The sequence below is a fragment of the Nyctereutes procyonoides genome, unplaced genomic scaffold, assembly GCF_905146905.1.
Source record: "Nyctereutes procyonoides isolate TBG_1078 unplaced genomic scaffold, NYPRO_anot_genome, whole genome shotgun sequence".
Classification (NCBI taxonomy): domain Eukaryota; kingdom Metazoa; phylum Chordata; class Mammalia; order Carnivora; family Canidae; genus Nyctereutes; species Nyctereutes procyonoides.
In genome coordinates, this window is record NW_026575142.1 from 17,823,086 (window position 1) to 17,839,322 (window position 16,237).

The following is a 16,237-nucleotide window of genomic DNA, read 5'->3' on the forward strand; positions in this document are numbered from 1 at the left end:
AATTCTATTATAAAACATGTGTTCTCAAAAAAACAAGCATGTGTTCTCTTCCTTCTTCTTCTCTCTCTGCTCTGCTGTTCACACATTCCTCTTCTATCCCCCTTCCTGGCTATTCCTTTTGACTAGATCCCCATCAAATCTTTCCAACAACTATGCATGACTTTAAGACACAAACGTGGTGAACAGGGAAGAGACCCTACTTATGTCTCGCCATAGGATGATACTATTCTCTCACTCATTTCTATAACACTATGAAGTGCCAGCCAGGTTCAATTCCTCGCTCTAATGACCTCTGAGCCTTGGTTCTCTCATCTGTTAGGGTTATTTATCCACCTAAAGAGGACTGTGGTGAAGACCAAATGTAAAAAATTGGTCTAAGACTTAGTAAGTGTTCATTTCTCCCTTTTCTTATCTCTACTCTCCGATATCTTAGGGACCATCCTGCACACAAATATGTGAGCATGTCCTGCCACACAACAAAACTAAGCTGAGTTAGTTCTATTCCTTTATTTATTCATCTTTCCTTTACTGTTAACGAGATGTTAGTGATCAGAGGAAATAACCAAAAATGGGGTAAGGGAAGGCAGGCTGACCAGCTTCAAGTTACGAAGGTGGGATGTACATATGACACGTTTTCAAAGAATCTCAAGTAATTGAAGATGTCAGATACACAGGGGATGCAGCAAGTGGCCTCAGTGTTGTGACTGAGGTCATAAAACATGCTAAGCTTGTGTCTGTAAAAGTCCTTTGCCCACTTTCAGTGAGATGTGTACTGTAACGTGTTTTTGTTTTCAGTAGTCATGACACCATCTACCATCTACACTCTCCTTTTGTGTCTATCTTAATTAAAAAATAGGGAAGACAAAAATTCACATCCTACTATACACCTTGGCTATACCATTTTCCTAGAGGAATTAATCATTAAATTCAATTTGTTTTCTCAGCTTATTGAATAGGTAAAGCATTCACATGGTTCACAAATTAAAACAAAAAAAGTTTTACCTTCCCATTTTATTCCTACTATGCTCCCTCTTCCTACCAGCCAATCAGTTATTAAATCAGTTTATTTTCCAGAGTTATTTTATGCAAATATAAGTAAATTTGAACATGTATTCTTATATCACTTTGCCAAACAAATGGTTGCATACTACATGTATTACTCTGAACTTTGGGCTTTTTACTTTACTATGTATTTTGGAATACTTCCATATTAAAATATAAAGAATGCCCTCCTTCTTTTGTAGGATTGTCAGGATATACTATAATTTACTTATCCACTCTCCTGTTAATGGGCATTTAAGTACCTTCTAGACTTCCACTACTATAAACAATGCTATAATAAATCATCTTGTCATAGAGCATTTTATACAGGCAGACATAGAGATAAATTCCTGGAAGCAAATGTAGATCAAAGGCCTATGCATTCGCAACCTTAGATATTGAAAAACTACCTTCATTAATGATTTTACCAATTTATACTTACACAAACAAGAGTGTGCATTTCCTCACCATGATCAGATTTCTCAACTTTTTCCCAGTCTGATAATAGTGTCTCAGTATAATAGTGTCTGATAATAGTGTCTCAGTATATTTTTAACTTGATTTCTTTTTTTTGAAAGAGGAAAAACCATTTTCTACTTCCTTTTAATGAACAATCTTTTCATATCGATTGCACATTTTTTCCTGATTTGAAGGTATTTTATGGATTGTAGAGGTTTTTTTTCATTTATTAATTAGGGTGATTAAACCTTTGTACCATAGGTTGCATAATTTGTACCAATGTCTTTGTGTTTTAGAATTCGCCATGGGTTTTCTGCTTGTTTTTTCTTGAAGTTTTTAAAAAGCATATATGAACTTATCAGTTTTTTCTGAATTTGGGGTCATAAGAAAAATTTTCTGAATTTGGGGTCATAAGAAAAATTTTCCCTACTCCAATTGTTTGAGAAATTAATGTAGGGTGAACTACCATGTTTACCCAATTTGTCTTTTGTATTCTTCAAAATTACCTACTTATCTTGCACATCCTTGTTACATTTATCCCTAGGAATATTATCTTTTCTGGTTTTGTTCGTGGTAACTTTTCACTTGATTCTTTTATTTTTCCAAGTATGCAGTCATATTATAACATGTAACGAGAATGTAAGCTCTACAAACAAAGGAGATTTTTAGTATCTTTTTTCACCTAAAATATAGTAAGGACTCAGTGAATTCAAACAGCAATAGCTTCACCTCCTCATTTCTAATTTTTATGCCTTTATTTTCTTTCTCTTAACTAGTCACTACTTCTGTGTAAAACTGAGCACAATGCAGAGCAGTGATTATAAGCATCTCCATTTGTTCCAGACTTGAGTGAGAATACCACTGTTTCTTATTAAGAAACAGGCCAGATTTGGAGCTGACACACAAATGTGTTTATCGTGTTAAGAAAAAGGTAACTTGGTTTTAATCACAATAATGGTAGATTTCAGCATCCATGCAGATGATTACAAACTTTTTCTCTTTTGATCAATTATGACGATGTATCAGATAGATTTTTGTAATACTGAATATAGGGAAGGCCTTGCATTCTAGGCCTTGCATTCCTAGAATAAATCCTCTCTGGTGATGATAAATAATTCTTTAGTGTGCTGCTAAGTTCTGTTTACTAATTTTTATTTGGGATTTTTTTCATTGATATTAGTAAGTTCGGTATCTAGTCTTATTTTTTTGGTTTAATCTTTGTCAGACTTGATTGTTAATTAATGTTTTATTGCTACATAAAAAGAGAATTTGAATGACTTTCTTAATTATCTATGCTTTAATATAGTTTAAAATAGCATTGGGATTATCTGCTCTTTAAGAGTTAGAATTTTTCTTTTGAGAACATCTGAGCCTGCTACCTTTTTGCGGTTTAGCTCTTTGATTTTGATCTTTATATATACATGCACACAAACATATATATATGGCGGGGCGCGGAGGGAGAGAGAGATAGTTGATAAATTTTATTTTCCTAGAATAATTTGCATTTTACCCAAGTTTTTATATTTATTTATTTATCTTACATTTTATTTGCCACATTAAGAGAAATATATCTTTTTTATTTTCCTCCATTTCCGTGATGTTATAATGCTGCTAATTATTATGTTGTAAATTTATGCTTATTTTATTGGATTAGCTGACTTTCTGTAAAAAAAAAATTAAACAGATATTTTTGAATTGATCTTCAATTCTATAGTTTAAACACAATTTCTGCATTTATTGTTAACTTTTGCCTTCTGCTTGCCTTCATTTTGTTTTGTTGTTCTTTTTCTAAAGTTTAGAGTTAGAATAGCAAACTCTATTCATCTGAGCACTGCTTTGGCAGTACAAATGAGTGAGGCTTTCATCATCTCTGTTACCAAATATTCTGAAATTCTATTTTTTATCCAAGAATGGATTAATATTAGGAAAGCAAGAGATTTTCTGTTTTCTGATTTCTAGTATTATTAAGTTGTGCTTATTTTTAAAATTAGTGTTGTATTTATAATAAAGGTCAATTTTTGTAAATATTTAACGGGTACTTCTAAAGAAAGTATGGTCTCTACATTCAGAATATAAGGTTCTAAATGTACCACTTAGATCTCCCTCATTAATTATACCTCTTAGAATTTCTATCTTCTGTTTTACATTTTGTTCACTTAATCTGTCATGACTGAGAGGTAAATTAAAATCTGCTATTAAGTTATTTCTTCTTTCATTCTTTTTTATGAGTATATGGATACACTGATATTCAATGCGTATTAGTCATAACCACTTTATCTTTTTTATGAATTGTATCCTTTGGCAAGAAAAAGCCAATTTTTCATTTCACTTAATCCTTTTTGGCCTGGCTTCCACTTTTATGTAAAAATAAAAATCCTACTTTATTATTTGCATTTGTCTATATACTTTTACTAATACTTTTATTTTCAATATTTGTAATTACTTTATCTGAAGGTGTCTCTATCAGCTATGTGACCTAAATCTGTATTAGTTTTTATTAGAGGAGTCAAGCCCATTTACGTATATTGATATAACTGATAAGTTTGCTTACAGTTCTGTCACATGAATTGTTATGCTGTTTTAATTTAAAAAAAATTTAATCTTGGCAAGCAAATATGGCTTATTTTCCTTCCTTTTTGTGGGTAATTTTTGTTCTAGTGGTTTTCCATAACTGTAATTATGTTTGTTTTCAATCAATAATTCCATATGAGCAATATTCAAAATTAGTATATTTCCTCTTCCTCCCACTTAATACTAGACAATAATTTTATCTTCTTTACAGTTTACTCTTTTATCGTTTAATATGCTTGTACTTCTATTACCCAATTTGGCTGCTTAAACTGATTGGCTTTGACTCCCACCTCCTAGAGATTATGCAATCAGTGAATTTATTCTACCTCCTGCCTTCCTTCCCCTCCCCATCTCAAATACTGTTAGTTGTATCCCTTCTACAATGTGAGAGCATAGAATATTTACATTCTGTTCTGTCATCCTAATCCTCACATTTAACGGTTTAAATGTATTCAAACCTTAACGACACTCCAGCAACATCTTCATTGGCTGAAATCAATGATTATAATAGTTTTTCAAAAAGGACTCAGGAGCACAATTCCCCAATTTTTGCATGTTCAAATCTGTTTGTCTTTAACTGTTACAGAACAAAAACAATTTGCCTAAATATAAAATTCTTAGTTCACATTTTCCTTAAAAATGTTGGAAATAGTGACGCCTGGGTAGCTCAGCAGTTGAACATCTGCCTTAGGCTCAGGGCGTGATCCTGGGATCCAGGATTGAGTCCCACATCGGGCTTCTTGCAGGGAGCCTGCTTCTCCTTCTGCCTGTGTCTCTGCCTCTCTCTCTCTCTCATGAATAAATAAATAAGATATTTTAAAAAAAAATGTTGGAAATGTTTCTATAAAGAAGACTAAAGTCATGCTGATATTTTTTTCCTAAAGAAATGATTAGATATTTTTGGTTGTCTGCTCAAAGAATTCTTTTAATTTTAAAGTCCAGTAATGAAAGCTTCTTGGGTCAATTTTTACTATATTTTCATTAACATGTTAAAATAAATCTCTTGGTACGCCTGGGTGGCTCAGCACTTGGGCATCTGCCTTTGGCACAGGGTGTGATCCCAGGAGTTCTGGGATCAAGTCCCACATCGGGCTCCCTTCATGGAAACTGCTTCTCTCTCTGCCTCTGTCTCTGCCTCTCTCTGTGTGTCTCTCATGAATAAATAAATAAAATTTACTTTAAAAATAATAAATAGGGATCCCTGGGTGGCGCAGTGATTTAGCGCCTGCCTTTGGCCCAGGGTGTGATCCTGGAGACCGGGGATCGAATCCCACGTCGGGCTCCCGGTGCATGGAGCCTGCTTCTCCCTCTGCCTATGTCTCTGCCTCTCTCTCTCTCTGTGTGTGTGTGACTATCATAAATAAATAAAATTTAAAAAAAAATAAAAAATAAAAATAATAAATAAATAAATAAATAAATCTCCATTTATTTTAGAAAAATTTTCTTGAATCATATCTTTCAATATTTATTCTACTTTACTTTTCCTTGAGGGATTCTAATAATGCAGATGTTGGATCTGCTTGAGCCATATATCTAATTATTTTTAGCTCTTTTTGGTTTCATTTAATTCAGTTTTATTATTTCCATCTCCCACACTCCTTGCTGAATCTTCGGCAATGTCTAGTGTTTCCTGTGTTCTTTCCGATTTTGTCTTCATTTCTGAGCTAGTGTTAGTACATTTTCCTGACCCTCCCAGCTCACACTGCATCTTTCTCTGTTGACCAACTATTTTTTTCTTAGGTCTTACATTTCTTTTTTGCAGTCTTCCTTCAGAGAGTTATTGCTTTCTTAGTGGTTTGTGGGTTTTTTTTTTTTAAGATTTATCTATTTATTTGAGAGAGTGTATGAGTGGGGGGAGGGACAGAGGGAGATGGGGAGAGAGAATCAATCTCAATCAGACTCCTTGCTGAGTATAGAGCCTACTCAGGGTTTGATCCCATGACACTGAGATCATGATGTTAGCCAAAATTGAGTCAGACACCCAACTGAGTGAGCCACTTTGGCACTTCTATTTTTTTTTAAGTTCATAGTAAATTTTATTTATTTATTTTTAAAGATTTTATTTATTTATTCATGAGAGACACAGAAAGAGACAGAGACATAGGCAGAGGGAGAAAAAGGCTCCCTGTGGAGAGCCTGATGTGGGACTCCGTCCTAGGACTCTGGGATCGCGACCTGAGCCACAGGCAGACACTAAACCACTGAGCCACCCAGGGGCCCCTATAGTAAAATATTTAATCACAATTTTCATTTGCCCTGTGGCCTCATTTTTCTAGTGACAATTTTTGTTAATAAACATTGCTTTACATTCTTTTTTTGTCTTTGATGCTGTGTGTTCCTTATTATTCATCATTGAGTGAACTGGATTTCTTTGACCAGCTCCTGGTAGTATGTGGAGCAGGGTGAGTGCTCTTGCAGTTCAGCTGCCACAGAGATAGACTGTCTCCTGAAAACGTGCCATCCATATAGTTTTCTGTGTACTTATTCCAGTTATCTGAATTAAACTGAGTCCGGGAGGACATTTGCTGGCCTTGCTCCTATACCTAGTTTTACAAACAGTGGTTAGGGCTTTTGTCTCCCTCTCATTCAAGAGTTGTGTTTTTGCTGGCTTTACTGACAGCTACCCCCACTGGGCCCTCCATTCACACTTCTTGTTCTTTACTTCCTCCTACTTGGCTTCTGCCCAACCCTCAACTATTCTTTGTTAGCCTTTATATACATTTTGAAATTTAGAGGTATGTATCTACTAGTCTACCAAAAATAAAATTTGGGTGATTTTCTTTCTTCTTTGTGTGTTTTTTAATTGTTTTGCATTTTTTAATTGTTTTCCTTAGTTTATTTCTTTTTTAAGATTTCCAAGGTGACTGGGTCAGTTAAGGACCAGACTCTTGATTTCAGCTAGGGTCATGATCTCAGGGTCCTGGGATTGAGCCCCCTGTTGGGACGGTCCCTTGCCACTTCCTCCACTTGTGTTTTTTCTCTCTCTCTCCCTGCTGCTGCTCTCTCTCTAAAATAAATAAATCTTAAAAAAAAAAAAAGAAAGATTTCCAAGGAAAGAAATTAACAATGCTATATAGACATTTTTATTCCAGAAATACCTAGGTTGATTTTAATATTCATAACAAATACTGGAAGGGAAAAGGAAAGCAAAAAGGAAAGAAAGAGATGGGCATAAGAGGATAGTAAGAGAGAACAAATTACAGGAAATTTGCCTATAATTTTAAAAATACAGAGTAACATACCAAAAGTGGATGATGATATGATTTCTCTGGATCATAAAATCTGGTCTCACAGCTGACATATATATTTTTCCTTCAGTGGCTCAAGAATTGATTTGATTAGAAAAGTGAAGCTGTGGGGATTATACATATGTGCCAATAATATGGCAGGACAATTCCCAAAATGTAAATAAACATACATAAGTAAACAACTCTACACACACTCTAATTTATTTATACCAAGTATACAGAAAAATAGACAGACATTACCTCAAAAAGAAAGACTGTTAACACAAAGGGGTGCAAATTCATCAGATAATTACATAGATGAGAACTACACAGTCAGGGCATGTGACCAGTGTGTCCATAAAGAGATCCACATTCAGAAAGGTCCTTGCTTTGGGGTTTCAAGCTCTATGGCTGCTATCCAAATTCTTAATAATTTTGTCATGGAATTGGTATTTTGTATATTAAGTCCAATGAGACAGAAGAACATGTGTCAGGGGCTCAGTCTTGGCTCACACACAGTCAGTCCTACCATTCCCCCTAGACAAGTTCTGGGGAACTTATTTCTCTGTCCCGACTCCCCAAGCTCCTGAAGCCTCCTCCCCCTTCCCACTCTGCCTAGTGACTACTGCTGCCTCAGGTGCAAGCATGGAAAACACTAGAGTCAGGTGTGCGTACCCCACAGTGTCTCAGTGTGGGACGCGGAGGCAGCCACCTGCACCCTAGGCTGGGTACTGTATTTGATGGGTGAATCAATGGGGATGAGCCTCTTGCTCACCCCAATCCAGGTACCAAGTATGTCCTGATGTAGAGATTGCAATACCCTTGGGAGTTAACTGTACACTGTGGGTTAGGGCAGTAGGCTCATGGAAAGGGAAGAAACTTGTCTCAATTTCTCCACCTCTGGCCAGAGAAGGGCAGGCATGTCAGCCTAGTGACTGGCAAGAGACAATACTCAGCAGGTGGTGAGCTCCGTGTACACAAAGTCAGAGGACTGGGTCCCAGGTACCCGTGAGGTTCTGTACTTGCTTTTCCTAAGTATCCCCATGCCTGAGGGAGCAAGACATTGAATAGCAAATACCAAAATACCTTGACCTTGACAAGTCAAGAAAAAGAACCTATGGAAGAAAAGAAAAAGCTTTATAATTTTATGCCTTGAAGGGTATTTTTTTCATACTTTTTATTTTTTTTATTTATTTATTTATGATAGGCACACAGTGAGAGAGAGAGAGAGAGAGAGAGAGAGAGAGAGAGAGAGAGAGAGAGAGAGGCAGAGACATAGGCAGAGGGAGAAGCAGGCTCCATGCACCGGGAGCCCGACGTGGGATTCGATCCCGGGTCTCCAGGATCGCGCCCTGGGCCAAAGGCAGGCGCCAAACCGCTGCGCCACCCAGGGATCCCTTTTTCATACTTTTTAAAAAGGAGGCTCTGCAAATAAAAAAGAGGCCCTGCATTTTCATTCTGCACTGACTCCACAAATTATGTAGCCAATCCTATATATACAGAGCAGATTTTAAGCATTTTGAGAGTGCATCCCTACACATTTGAAAGATGATAACCATGCCCTACTCCAAAGGTGATCTAGAACCACAGTCAAGGCCAGGTTGGTGGATGATCACTCAAACACATACAAATACTCTGAGACTCTCCAAGTCCTGCTACTCCTATTCTGGTCAACTGACCTGTTACTTTCTTATATCATAAATAACACTGGACAACTATAAAGAATTCAAGGAAATAATGTTCCAACTTTTGCTACATTTTATTTAACACATGAGGCTTCTCCTCTAATCATGTAAAAATGTCCAGAGAATCACCTTGGAAACTAAGAGAATATGATTAAAATTATTTGCTAGAAGCAAATATCCTCTAGAGCTGTCAACCTGAGTGCAAAATCCTTTTATTATCTTTATGGGGTAAATTTCTCCAGTAACCATAATAAACATAAGGCAAGGGAATAAAATGTCCACTGCAGAGTTTCTAAAGGGAGACATAACATTTGGGTAGAAAACTCATTTCATTATGCATTTTGAGTACTTCACAAGGTAAATACAAATATATTATAATCTCATTTTTAAAAAACCTGATAACTTCCTACCCTTCTGCTGTTTCAGAGGGAAAGAAGTGTCTCTTACAGTAAATTGGTATGTTAAACGAAAATACAAGTTTTTTCTTAATATTTTCTCCCTTAAGTACTGTATTGTGCCCCTTCAGGTTAAAACTTTGTAATTTAATCTTCCTATAATACTAGCAGAAGAGCTTTTTGTAAAATCTCATACATTCTTCTCTTCTTCCTAGCAGAGGTATAAAAAAATACCTAGTGTTTTCTTCTACCACTCCAGGAAAAATACCATTTGGTGGGGGGGAGGGGAATCTTAGAGAATCGTAACAGAAATAAAGACGATAAAATAAACAAAAATGTTTGAATATTTGAATTAACAGGTTTCAGACAAGAAACAAGGAATGTAAATGGTTAACAATACAAATACCAGAACAGGAATAAAACTTAATACTGTCAAATCACATTTTAGAAGCCTGAGTAATTGTCCCAGAAAAATGAAAAAGGGGAAATGAATCATCTAATATACTGACAACAACACTTCTCCTAGAATGTTACACTTTTCCTGGTCTTCTTTCTTGTCCACACAAGAGGACAAGGTAGAGAAACATGTAAGAAGATACTTGAATGCTATGATGTGCTTCCTCATGGCCTGAGATGGAGGGTTTGTGGCTTCCATCTTTCTCCTCCCTCCTTTTTATTTTATTTTTTTTAAGATTTTATTTATTTATTCATGAGAGACACAGAAAGAGGCAGAGACAAAGGCAGAGGGAGAAGTAGGCTCCCTGTGGGGAGCCCAATGTGGGACTCAATCCCAGGACCATGGGATCACGACCTGAGCCAAAGGCAGATGCTCAACCACTAAGCCACCAACCTTAGTCCCAACCCTTCTTCATTCTTAAGTGTTATCTATCAGCTGAGGAGCAACTATCTGCACCCTGCCCTGCTCTGCTCCCCCAGATCCTACTTTGGACTTTAACTCACCACAACGATTATCTCTTTTCCTATTTTCTCTACAGTGAATCTGTGACTTAAAACTCTCCAGACCCTTGTCCTTCATTCTTTCATGTTGCAACTCTGCTGTTCTTCAATTGTTCCCTCTTTTGTTTACATCTGCCTATGAACCATAACTGCAGAAACAGAAAGACAATGCTATAAGCAAATGGGCACTTTTTCTCACACCTGCAGGCGTACCACATTTTATTGCACTTCATTTATTGCACTTTGCAAATCACGGCATTTTTTACATATTGAAAGTGTGTGGCAACCCTGCATCAAATAAGTCTATCATTGCCTTTTTTTTTTTAATGGCATTTGCTCATTATGTGTTTCTGTCTCATGGTTTGGTAACTCTTCAATATTTCCAACCTTTTGATTAGTATTATATTTGAATTGCTGCCATCTCTTGATAACACCTTAATGGATAAGAAGTTGCTTCTTATGAATGAACAAAGAAAGTGGTTTCTTAAAATGAAATTTCCCCTTGGTGAGATGCTGCAAAGATTATTGAAATGACAAGAAAAGATTTAGAATATTATGTAAACTTAGTTGATAAAGCAGCAGTGGGGCCTGAGAGGATAGATTCCACTTTTGAAAGAAAGGTAAAATGACATCAAACAGCATTGCTATTCATGCTATCCATGCTACAGAGAAATTTTTCACAAAGGAAGAGTCAACCAATGCAGCAAACTTTATTACTGTCTTATTTTAGGAAGTTGCCACAATCACCCCAAACTTCAGCAACCACCACCCTGATCACTCAGCAACCGTCAACATGCAGACAAGAACTTCTACCAACAAAAACATTACAACGTGCTGAAAGCTCAGATGATGGTTGGCATTTTAGCAATAAAATATTTTTAAATTAAAGTATACATTTTTTAGACATAATGCTATTGAACCCTTAACAGACTACTGTACAGTGTAAGCATGACTTTTATATGTACTGAGAAACCAAAAAATTCATTTGCCTCATCTTATTGTAATATTTGCATTATTGCAGTGGTCTCAAACCAAACCCACAATATTTCTAAGGTGCGTCTGTACATTAATTATATTCCTCAGGTCTACCTTGTCATCCCCACAAAATCCTATCCAACTGTTATACATGCTGTTTCATGTCATGTGAGATTAAGAGAGGCACAGAATTAGACTAATCAGTATCTAATCTAGACTGTTCTTTATAGACAAGCATCTAAAATCAATGTTAGAGTAAACAAACAGGTCTCAAACATGCCCACTATTATTCAGCTTCTACCCAGCTTCTTTCGAGCATGAGGATGGGCAATTAGTTCTCAAACTCAGGAGAGCAGGGATCAAATACAGATTAAGAATGATGGTCATGATAATTCAAACCATACAAAAAGATAATCATACCTTCGTAATTGCAGTGAAGACCTTTTCCAGAATGGCATTTGGCTGGGCAATTTGTGGTCCATTGGCCTGGATGTTGAGGGCTATGGCACATGGTTTGGCTACAAATCTTTAAAAAAAAAAAAAAGAAAGAAAAGAAAAGGTCAGAGGAAGTCATTCTTTCTATAACTGCTCTTAATGTCACCAATTAACTATGTATTACTCAACTGTCCCAACAAAGTGCTGAGCGGACACTACTAATACTCATACGTTGGTCACTGTAAAGCCAGTTTAACTTTCTTTCTTTTAGTCCTCCAACAGTAACAGTAAAAAAGAAATCCTTTTAAAACATTTAAATCTCCTGATCCTTAAGTTCTCATAAGACTGAACAGGTAAAAAGACTACCAAATCACATATGTAAGTACAGAAGTGAAACAGATAAAAATCGTTTTAAAATGATTTAAGTTTTTCTTACTAACATCCGGCTAACAATTGTCATTGCTCATGTATTTTTGCTGTGAAAAAGTATTTGTGAGAAAGTATTTACTAACCATCTGATTATACATGGAAAATGTACCTTTGATCACCTCTACATCATAAAATTGGCCATTTTTGTCTCTATAATCAAAGCACACTATATTCAGCCCCAATTCCTCATGGCTTCTCAAAATTCCTGCTTTATGGTTATTCGTGTCTCATACAGAGTAATGAACGATGTCAGACAGTATGATGTCCCAGACAAGTTGAAAAGTCTGCAAAAATTACAAACATCTGCTACACTGTTTTATCCTAAGCAAATGACTATGTCAAGAAGAATGCAAAGACATAGCTTCATTTCTGGTCATGTTTGATATGTGAATGAGGCACTGAAGGAATAGGAGAGGGAGGGCATGGAGTGCCAAAGGTATGGTGACATCTCTAAAGCTTTTTTTTTAAGTACTTACAACCTTAAGAGCTGTTTTAGACTAAATGTTCAAGAAATAAGGTTTTGTGATTGTTTCTCTTCAGTAATGACATCTAACATTTATTTTTTATTTAAATTCAATTTGCCAACATATAGTTTGACACCTAGGGCTCATCCCATCAAGTGCCCTCCTCAGTGCCTGTCACCCAGTTACCCATCCCCTCACCCTCCCACCCTCTAACATTTTCTACTAATACAGTATAATATAATATCCGATGAAAGCATTACCCAAATTAATTTAATGTTGGCCGAAGGCAACAACTGATAAATGTACAAAACAGATCAGGAAGCCTCTTTAATATTAGTTGATGAGATTAAAGGATAGTAGACAAAGGAATTTTTTTAAGTGGGACTAATGAAGTTTACATATATACACCACATAATACCCTACTGGATCCTATTTCAAGTTAAAGAGAAGACATTTATTCAAACAGGAAAATGGAGTGCTGTACATGCAAGCCTAAACCAGGAAAGATATATACAGAAAATGTGATATAATAACCGTTTCATTGCAAAAAAAAAAAAAAATACCTGTTTCACTGGGCTCTCTGAGACAAAGTTAGGAAGAAGGACTAACCACCCCTCCCCAGTACGTAAGTGTTCTAGAATCTGAAGTTTTCCCCAAACTTGCGTTCTCAGTTCTTTTTAATGTAAAGTGTTCTAAGATATATTACCTATTCCCCCACCTTCTTAAAGAGAAATGTAATCTTTTTCATTCTGGGTCTTTACTATGAATAATCATGAAACTATGGCCAGAGCTAGTGGGGGGGTGGGGTGGGGATGAAGTGTGATGGGTAATGCCCATGGAAGAGAGTCCAGAACTTGTTTTCTTTTCTTTTTTTTATTTTTTTAGATTATATTTATTCATGGGGGGGGGGGGCGGCGCAGAGAGAGAAGCAGGCTCCATGCAGGGAGCCCAACACAGGACTTGATGCTGGGTCTCCAGGATCAGGCCCTGGGCTAAAGGTGGTGCTAAACTGCTAAGCCACCAGGGCTGCCCTAGAACTTGTTTTCTTGACAAAGTTTCCTGCTTTGTGGTTTTTTGCCTCCTCTTTGATAGAAGTGTGAAAAGATACATTACAAGGTCCAGCAAGAGTGGGGAAAAAAGGTAAAATAGCAATATTAAATTGGTATAAGGGCCAACATCAATTCATCATGGGTTGCCTTTATCTTCCCTGCTGGATTTCTCCCCAGCCTTCTCTCTTCTTCCCCATCCCCACAACTTCTAAAACAATGTTCAAATTTCCTTTCTGAATTTGCCATCATCCTTGTAATATCCTTCTATTCTAGTACATGGTCTGTTTTCTATCTTCTAAAGAGTTAAGAGTCTAAATGCAGAGGATGATAGTTTCACCTCTGCATACACCATGACAACGCCTAGGCTTACACATAAGGAGATTAAGAAACGTGATCAACTGGTTATCTTTAGTAAATATGTCTTCATTGTTGCTACCACTGTTTTGAGTGCTGTTTACAAGTTAACAGACCTTCTCTGTGAGGCCCACAACGAGTGGGCAAGCAGTAAGAGAGTCAAGAAATTCAGTCAACAGAATTTATTCAAAAGCCACTTCTTCAGCGTTGCTATCATTCTGCAGTAACTCAGAAAACACATTCCAAAAGATTTTTTAATATCTATTATGCAATACAATGCCTTACACATTTCTCCTCTTCTTAAGCTTCAAACCACTTCTTAAAAACTCTTCTCTAAATTTCAAGAACAAATGCAACAGCATCTTGAAGAAGGCATATTCCATGATCACCAAACTTATCAAATTTTGGTAATCAAAATTATCAATATGTTGCTCTGTAAACCGATTTTTAAAGTGAATTCCAAAGGATAGAGTGGAAATAATCTCTACCACTATCTGGCTGTGCCATCATAGCTGCAGAAATCTCTCTGTGCCTCAATCTACCCATATACATGGAAATTTAATAATAGCTACATATGTGTATATAAATTGCATGTACAAATACACATATATGTTAAAACATGATGTCACATGGTTTCTTTGTCCAAAACTTTTGATGTGCGACATCTGTATGGTTTCAGATCATATACTATTTACACATCGTGACTTCTCTGGGCCCAGAGAAGCTTCAGCTACACTGTGCCATACCATGTCTACCCAACACATTCTAACAGTACCAAGCAAACAAGCACAGAAACCTAAACAGGCAATTGAAAAAGACAAGGGTCATCAGATAGAGTAATCACTTGCCTCAGTCGAAGCTACACACATTGTACTGGTGTTAGCTCTATTACCCCTCACTAGGCGTTCCCATTTCAATTTATCGAGTATGCACAGCCAGACACTTAATTTCCAAGATTTAAAAAACTTCACAAGATAGGCAGAAAACATCTAATTTGAAGTCTCAAATAAGAGAAGATATGTTTTTTTTATTTTCCTAATAGTATCCCTAATTATATGAAAATACAAAAATTTTATTTGTGCTTATTCTCCAAACAATTTGTGAATCAAAACAACAACAACAAAAAAAAAGAATTTGTGAATCACTCCTGGGCATTTTGTTTTTTCAGAGACAGTATTAAATACCAAATGAAACCCATGACACAACTACTGTCGTTTTGTTACCTGTTGTTATAGTCCATTAGAGAAAAGCTGGATTTTTTTTTTTTTCTTCAATGCTGGCTCTAACAGAAATAAATTCACCGAAGTTGTCTTTCACAGGTCTGGAGCGACACAGAGATAGATGGGGAACAGGGGGAGGGGGCCTACCTCCAAATACAATAGTTAAAAGGAAACATGTACTTCCAAACTTTGATGATTACCTTTACCAGGAAATGCTCACCTAATTACTTTTTTATCAAAGGTAGCAACACTGCCTTCACAAGATCAAACATTCATAAAGTCCTTTCATGTAGTAGAACATATGTGCAAGGAAACATAATAAGGATGTGAGCTTTGAAAAATACTATTCTCAATTTAAAAGAGAAAATGCCTAAGACATTTCTACTTTTTAATTCCGTTTAACAACATGTATTTGTATTTTTTTATTTTTTATTTTTTTAGATTAACTTATACACGAGAGAGACACAGAGAGAAAGGCAGAGGGAGAAGCAGGCTCCCCATGGGGAGTCTGACGCAGGACTCGATCCCAGGACCCTGGGATCACGACCTGAGCCAAAGGCAGACACTAAACTGCTAAGCCACCCAGGCATCCCTATATTTGTATTTTAAACATGAATTAAACATCTTTGCACAGAGCACCAAAGTAAGCTCTGGGCTGGGATGTGGATAAAGGTACAACAAAACACAAAGTGATTACTGTACTCAAAATGTTTATAATTAAAAAAATGTTTATAATATGTTAAAGGAAATTAATTTTAAAAATAAAACATGTTTAAAGGGTAAATATTAGTTCTAATCACTTAATACCATGTACTCTTCAGTGGGGAACACGGCCAGAAACTTTCAGTTCTTTCCAACTCTAGCATTTCCTGCACTTTTCAAAATAGTTGTAAGACTACAGTGGAGTATACAGAAACCTACACATGATATGAATGTATAGAATTAAATCACACATGCACACACACACATACACACA

General features: G+C 36.2%; 1 protein-coding gene across 1 annotated transcript in view; it reads right to left on the minus strand.

Moving 5' to 3' along the window:
- The window catches only part of CERS6 (ceramide synthase 6), a 294,381-nt gene that overhangs the window by 191,016 nt on the left and 87,128 nt on the right, over window positions 1-16,237 (minus strand). The window contains exon 2 of the mRNA XM_055308130.1: window positions 11,731-11,836. Coding sequence (XP_055164105.1) covers window positions 11,731-11,836 — 106 coding nt within the window. The remainder of the gene's footprint in view (window positions 1-11,730; window positions 11,837-16,237) is intronic.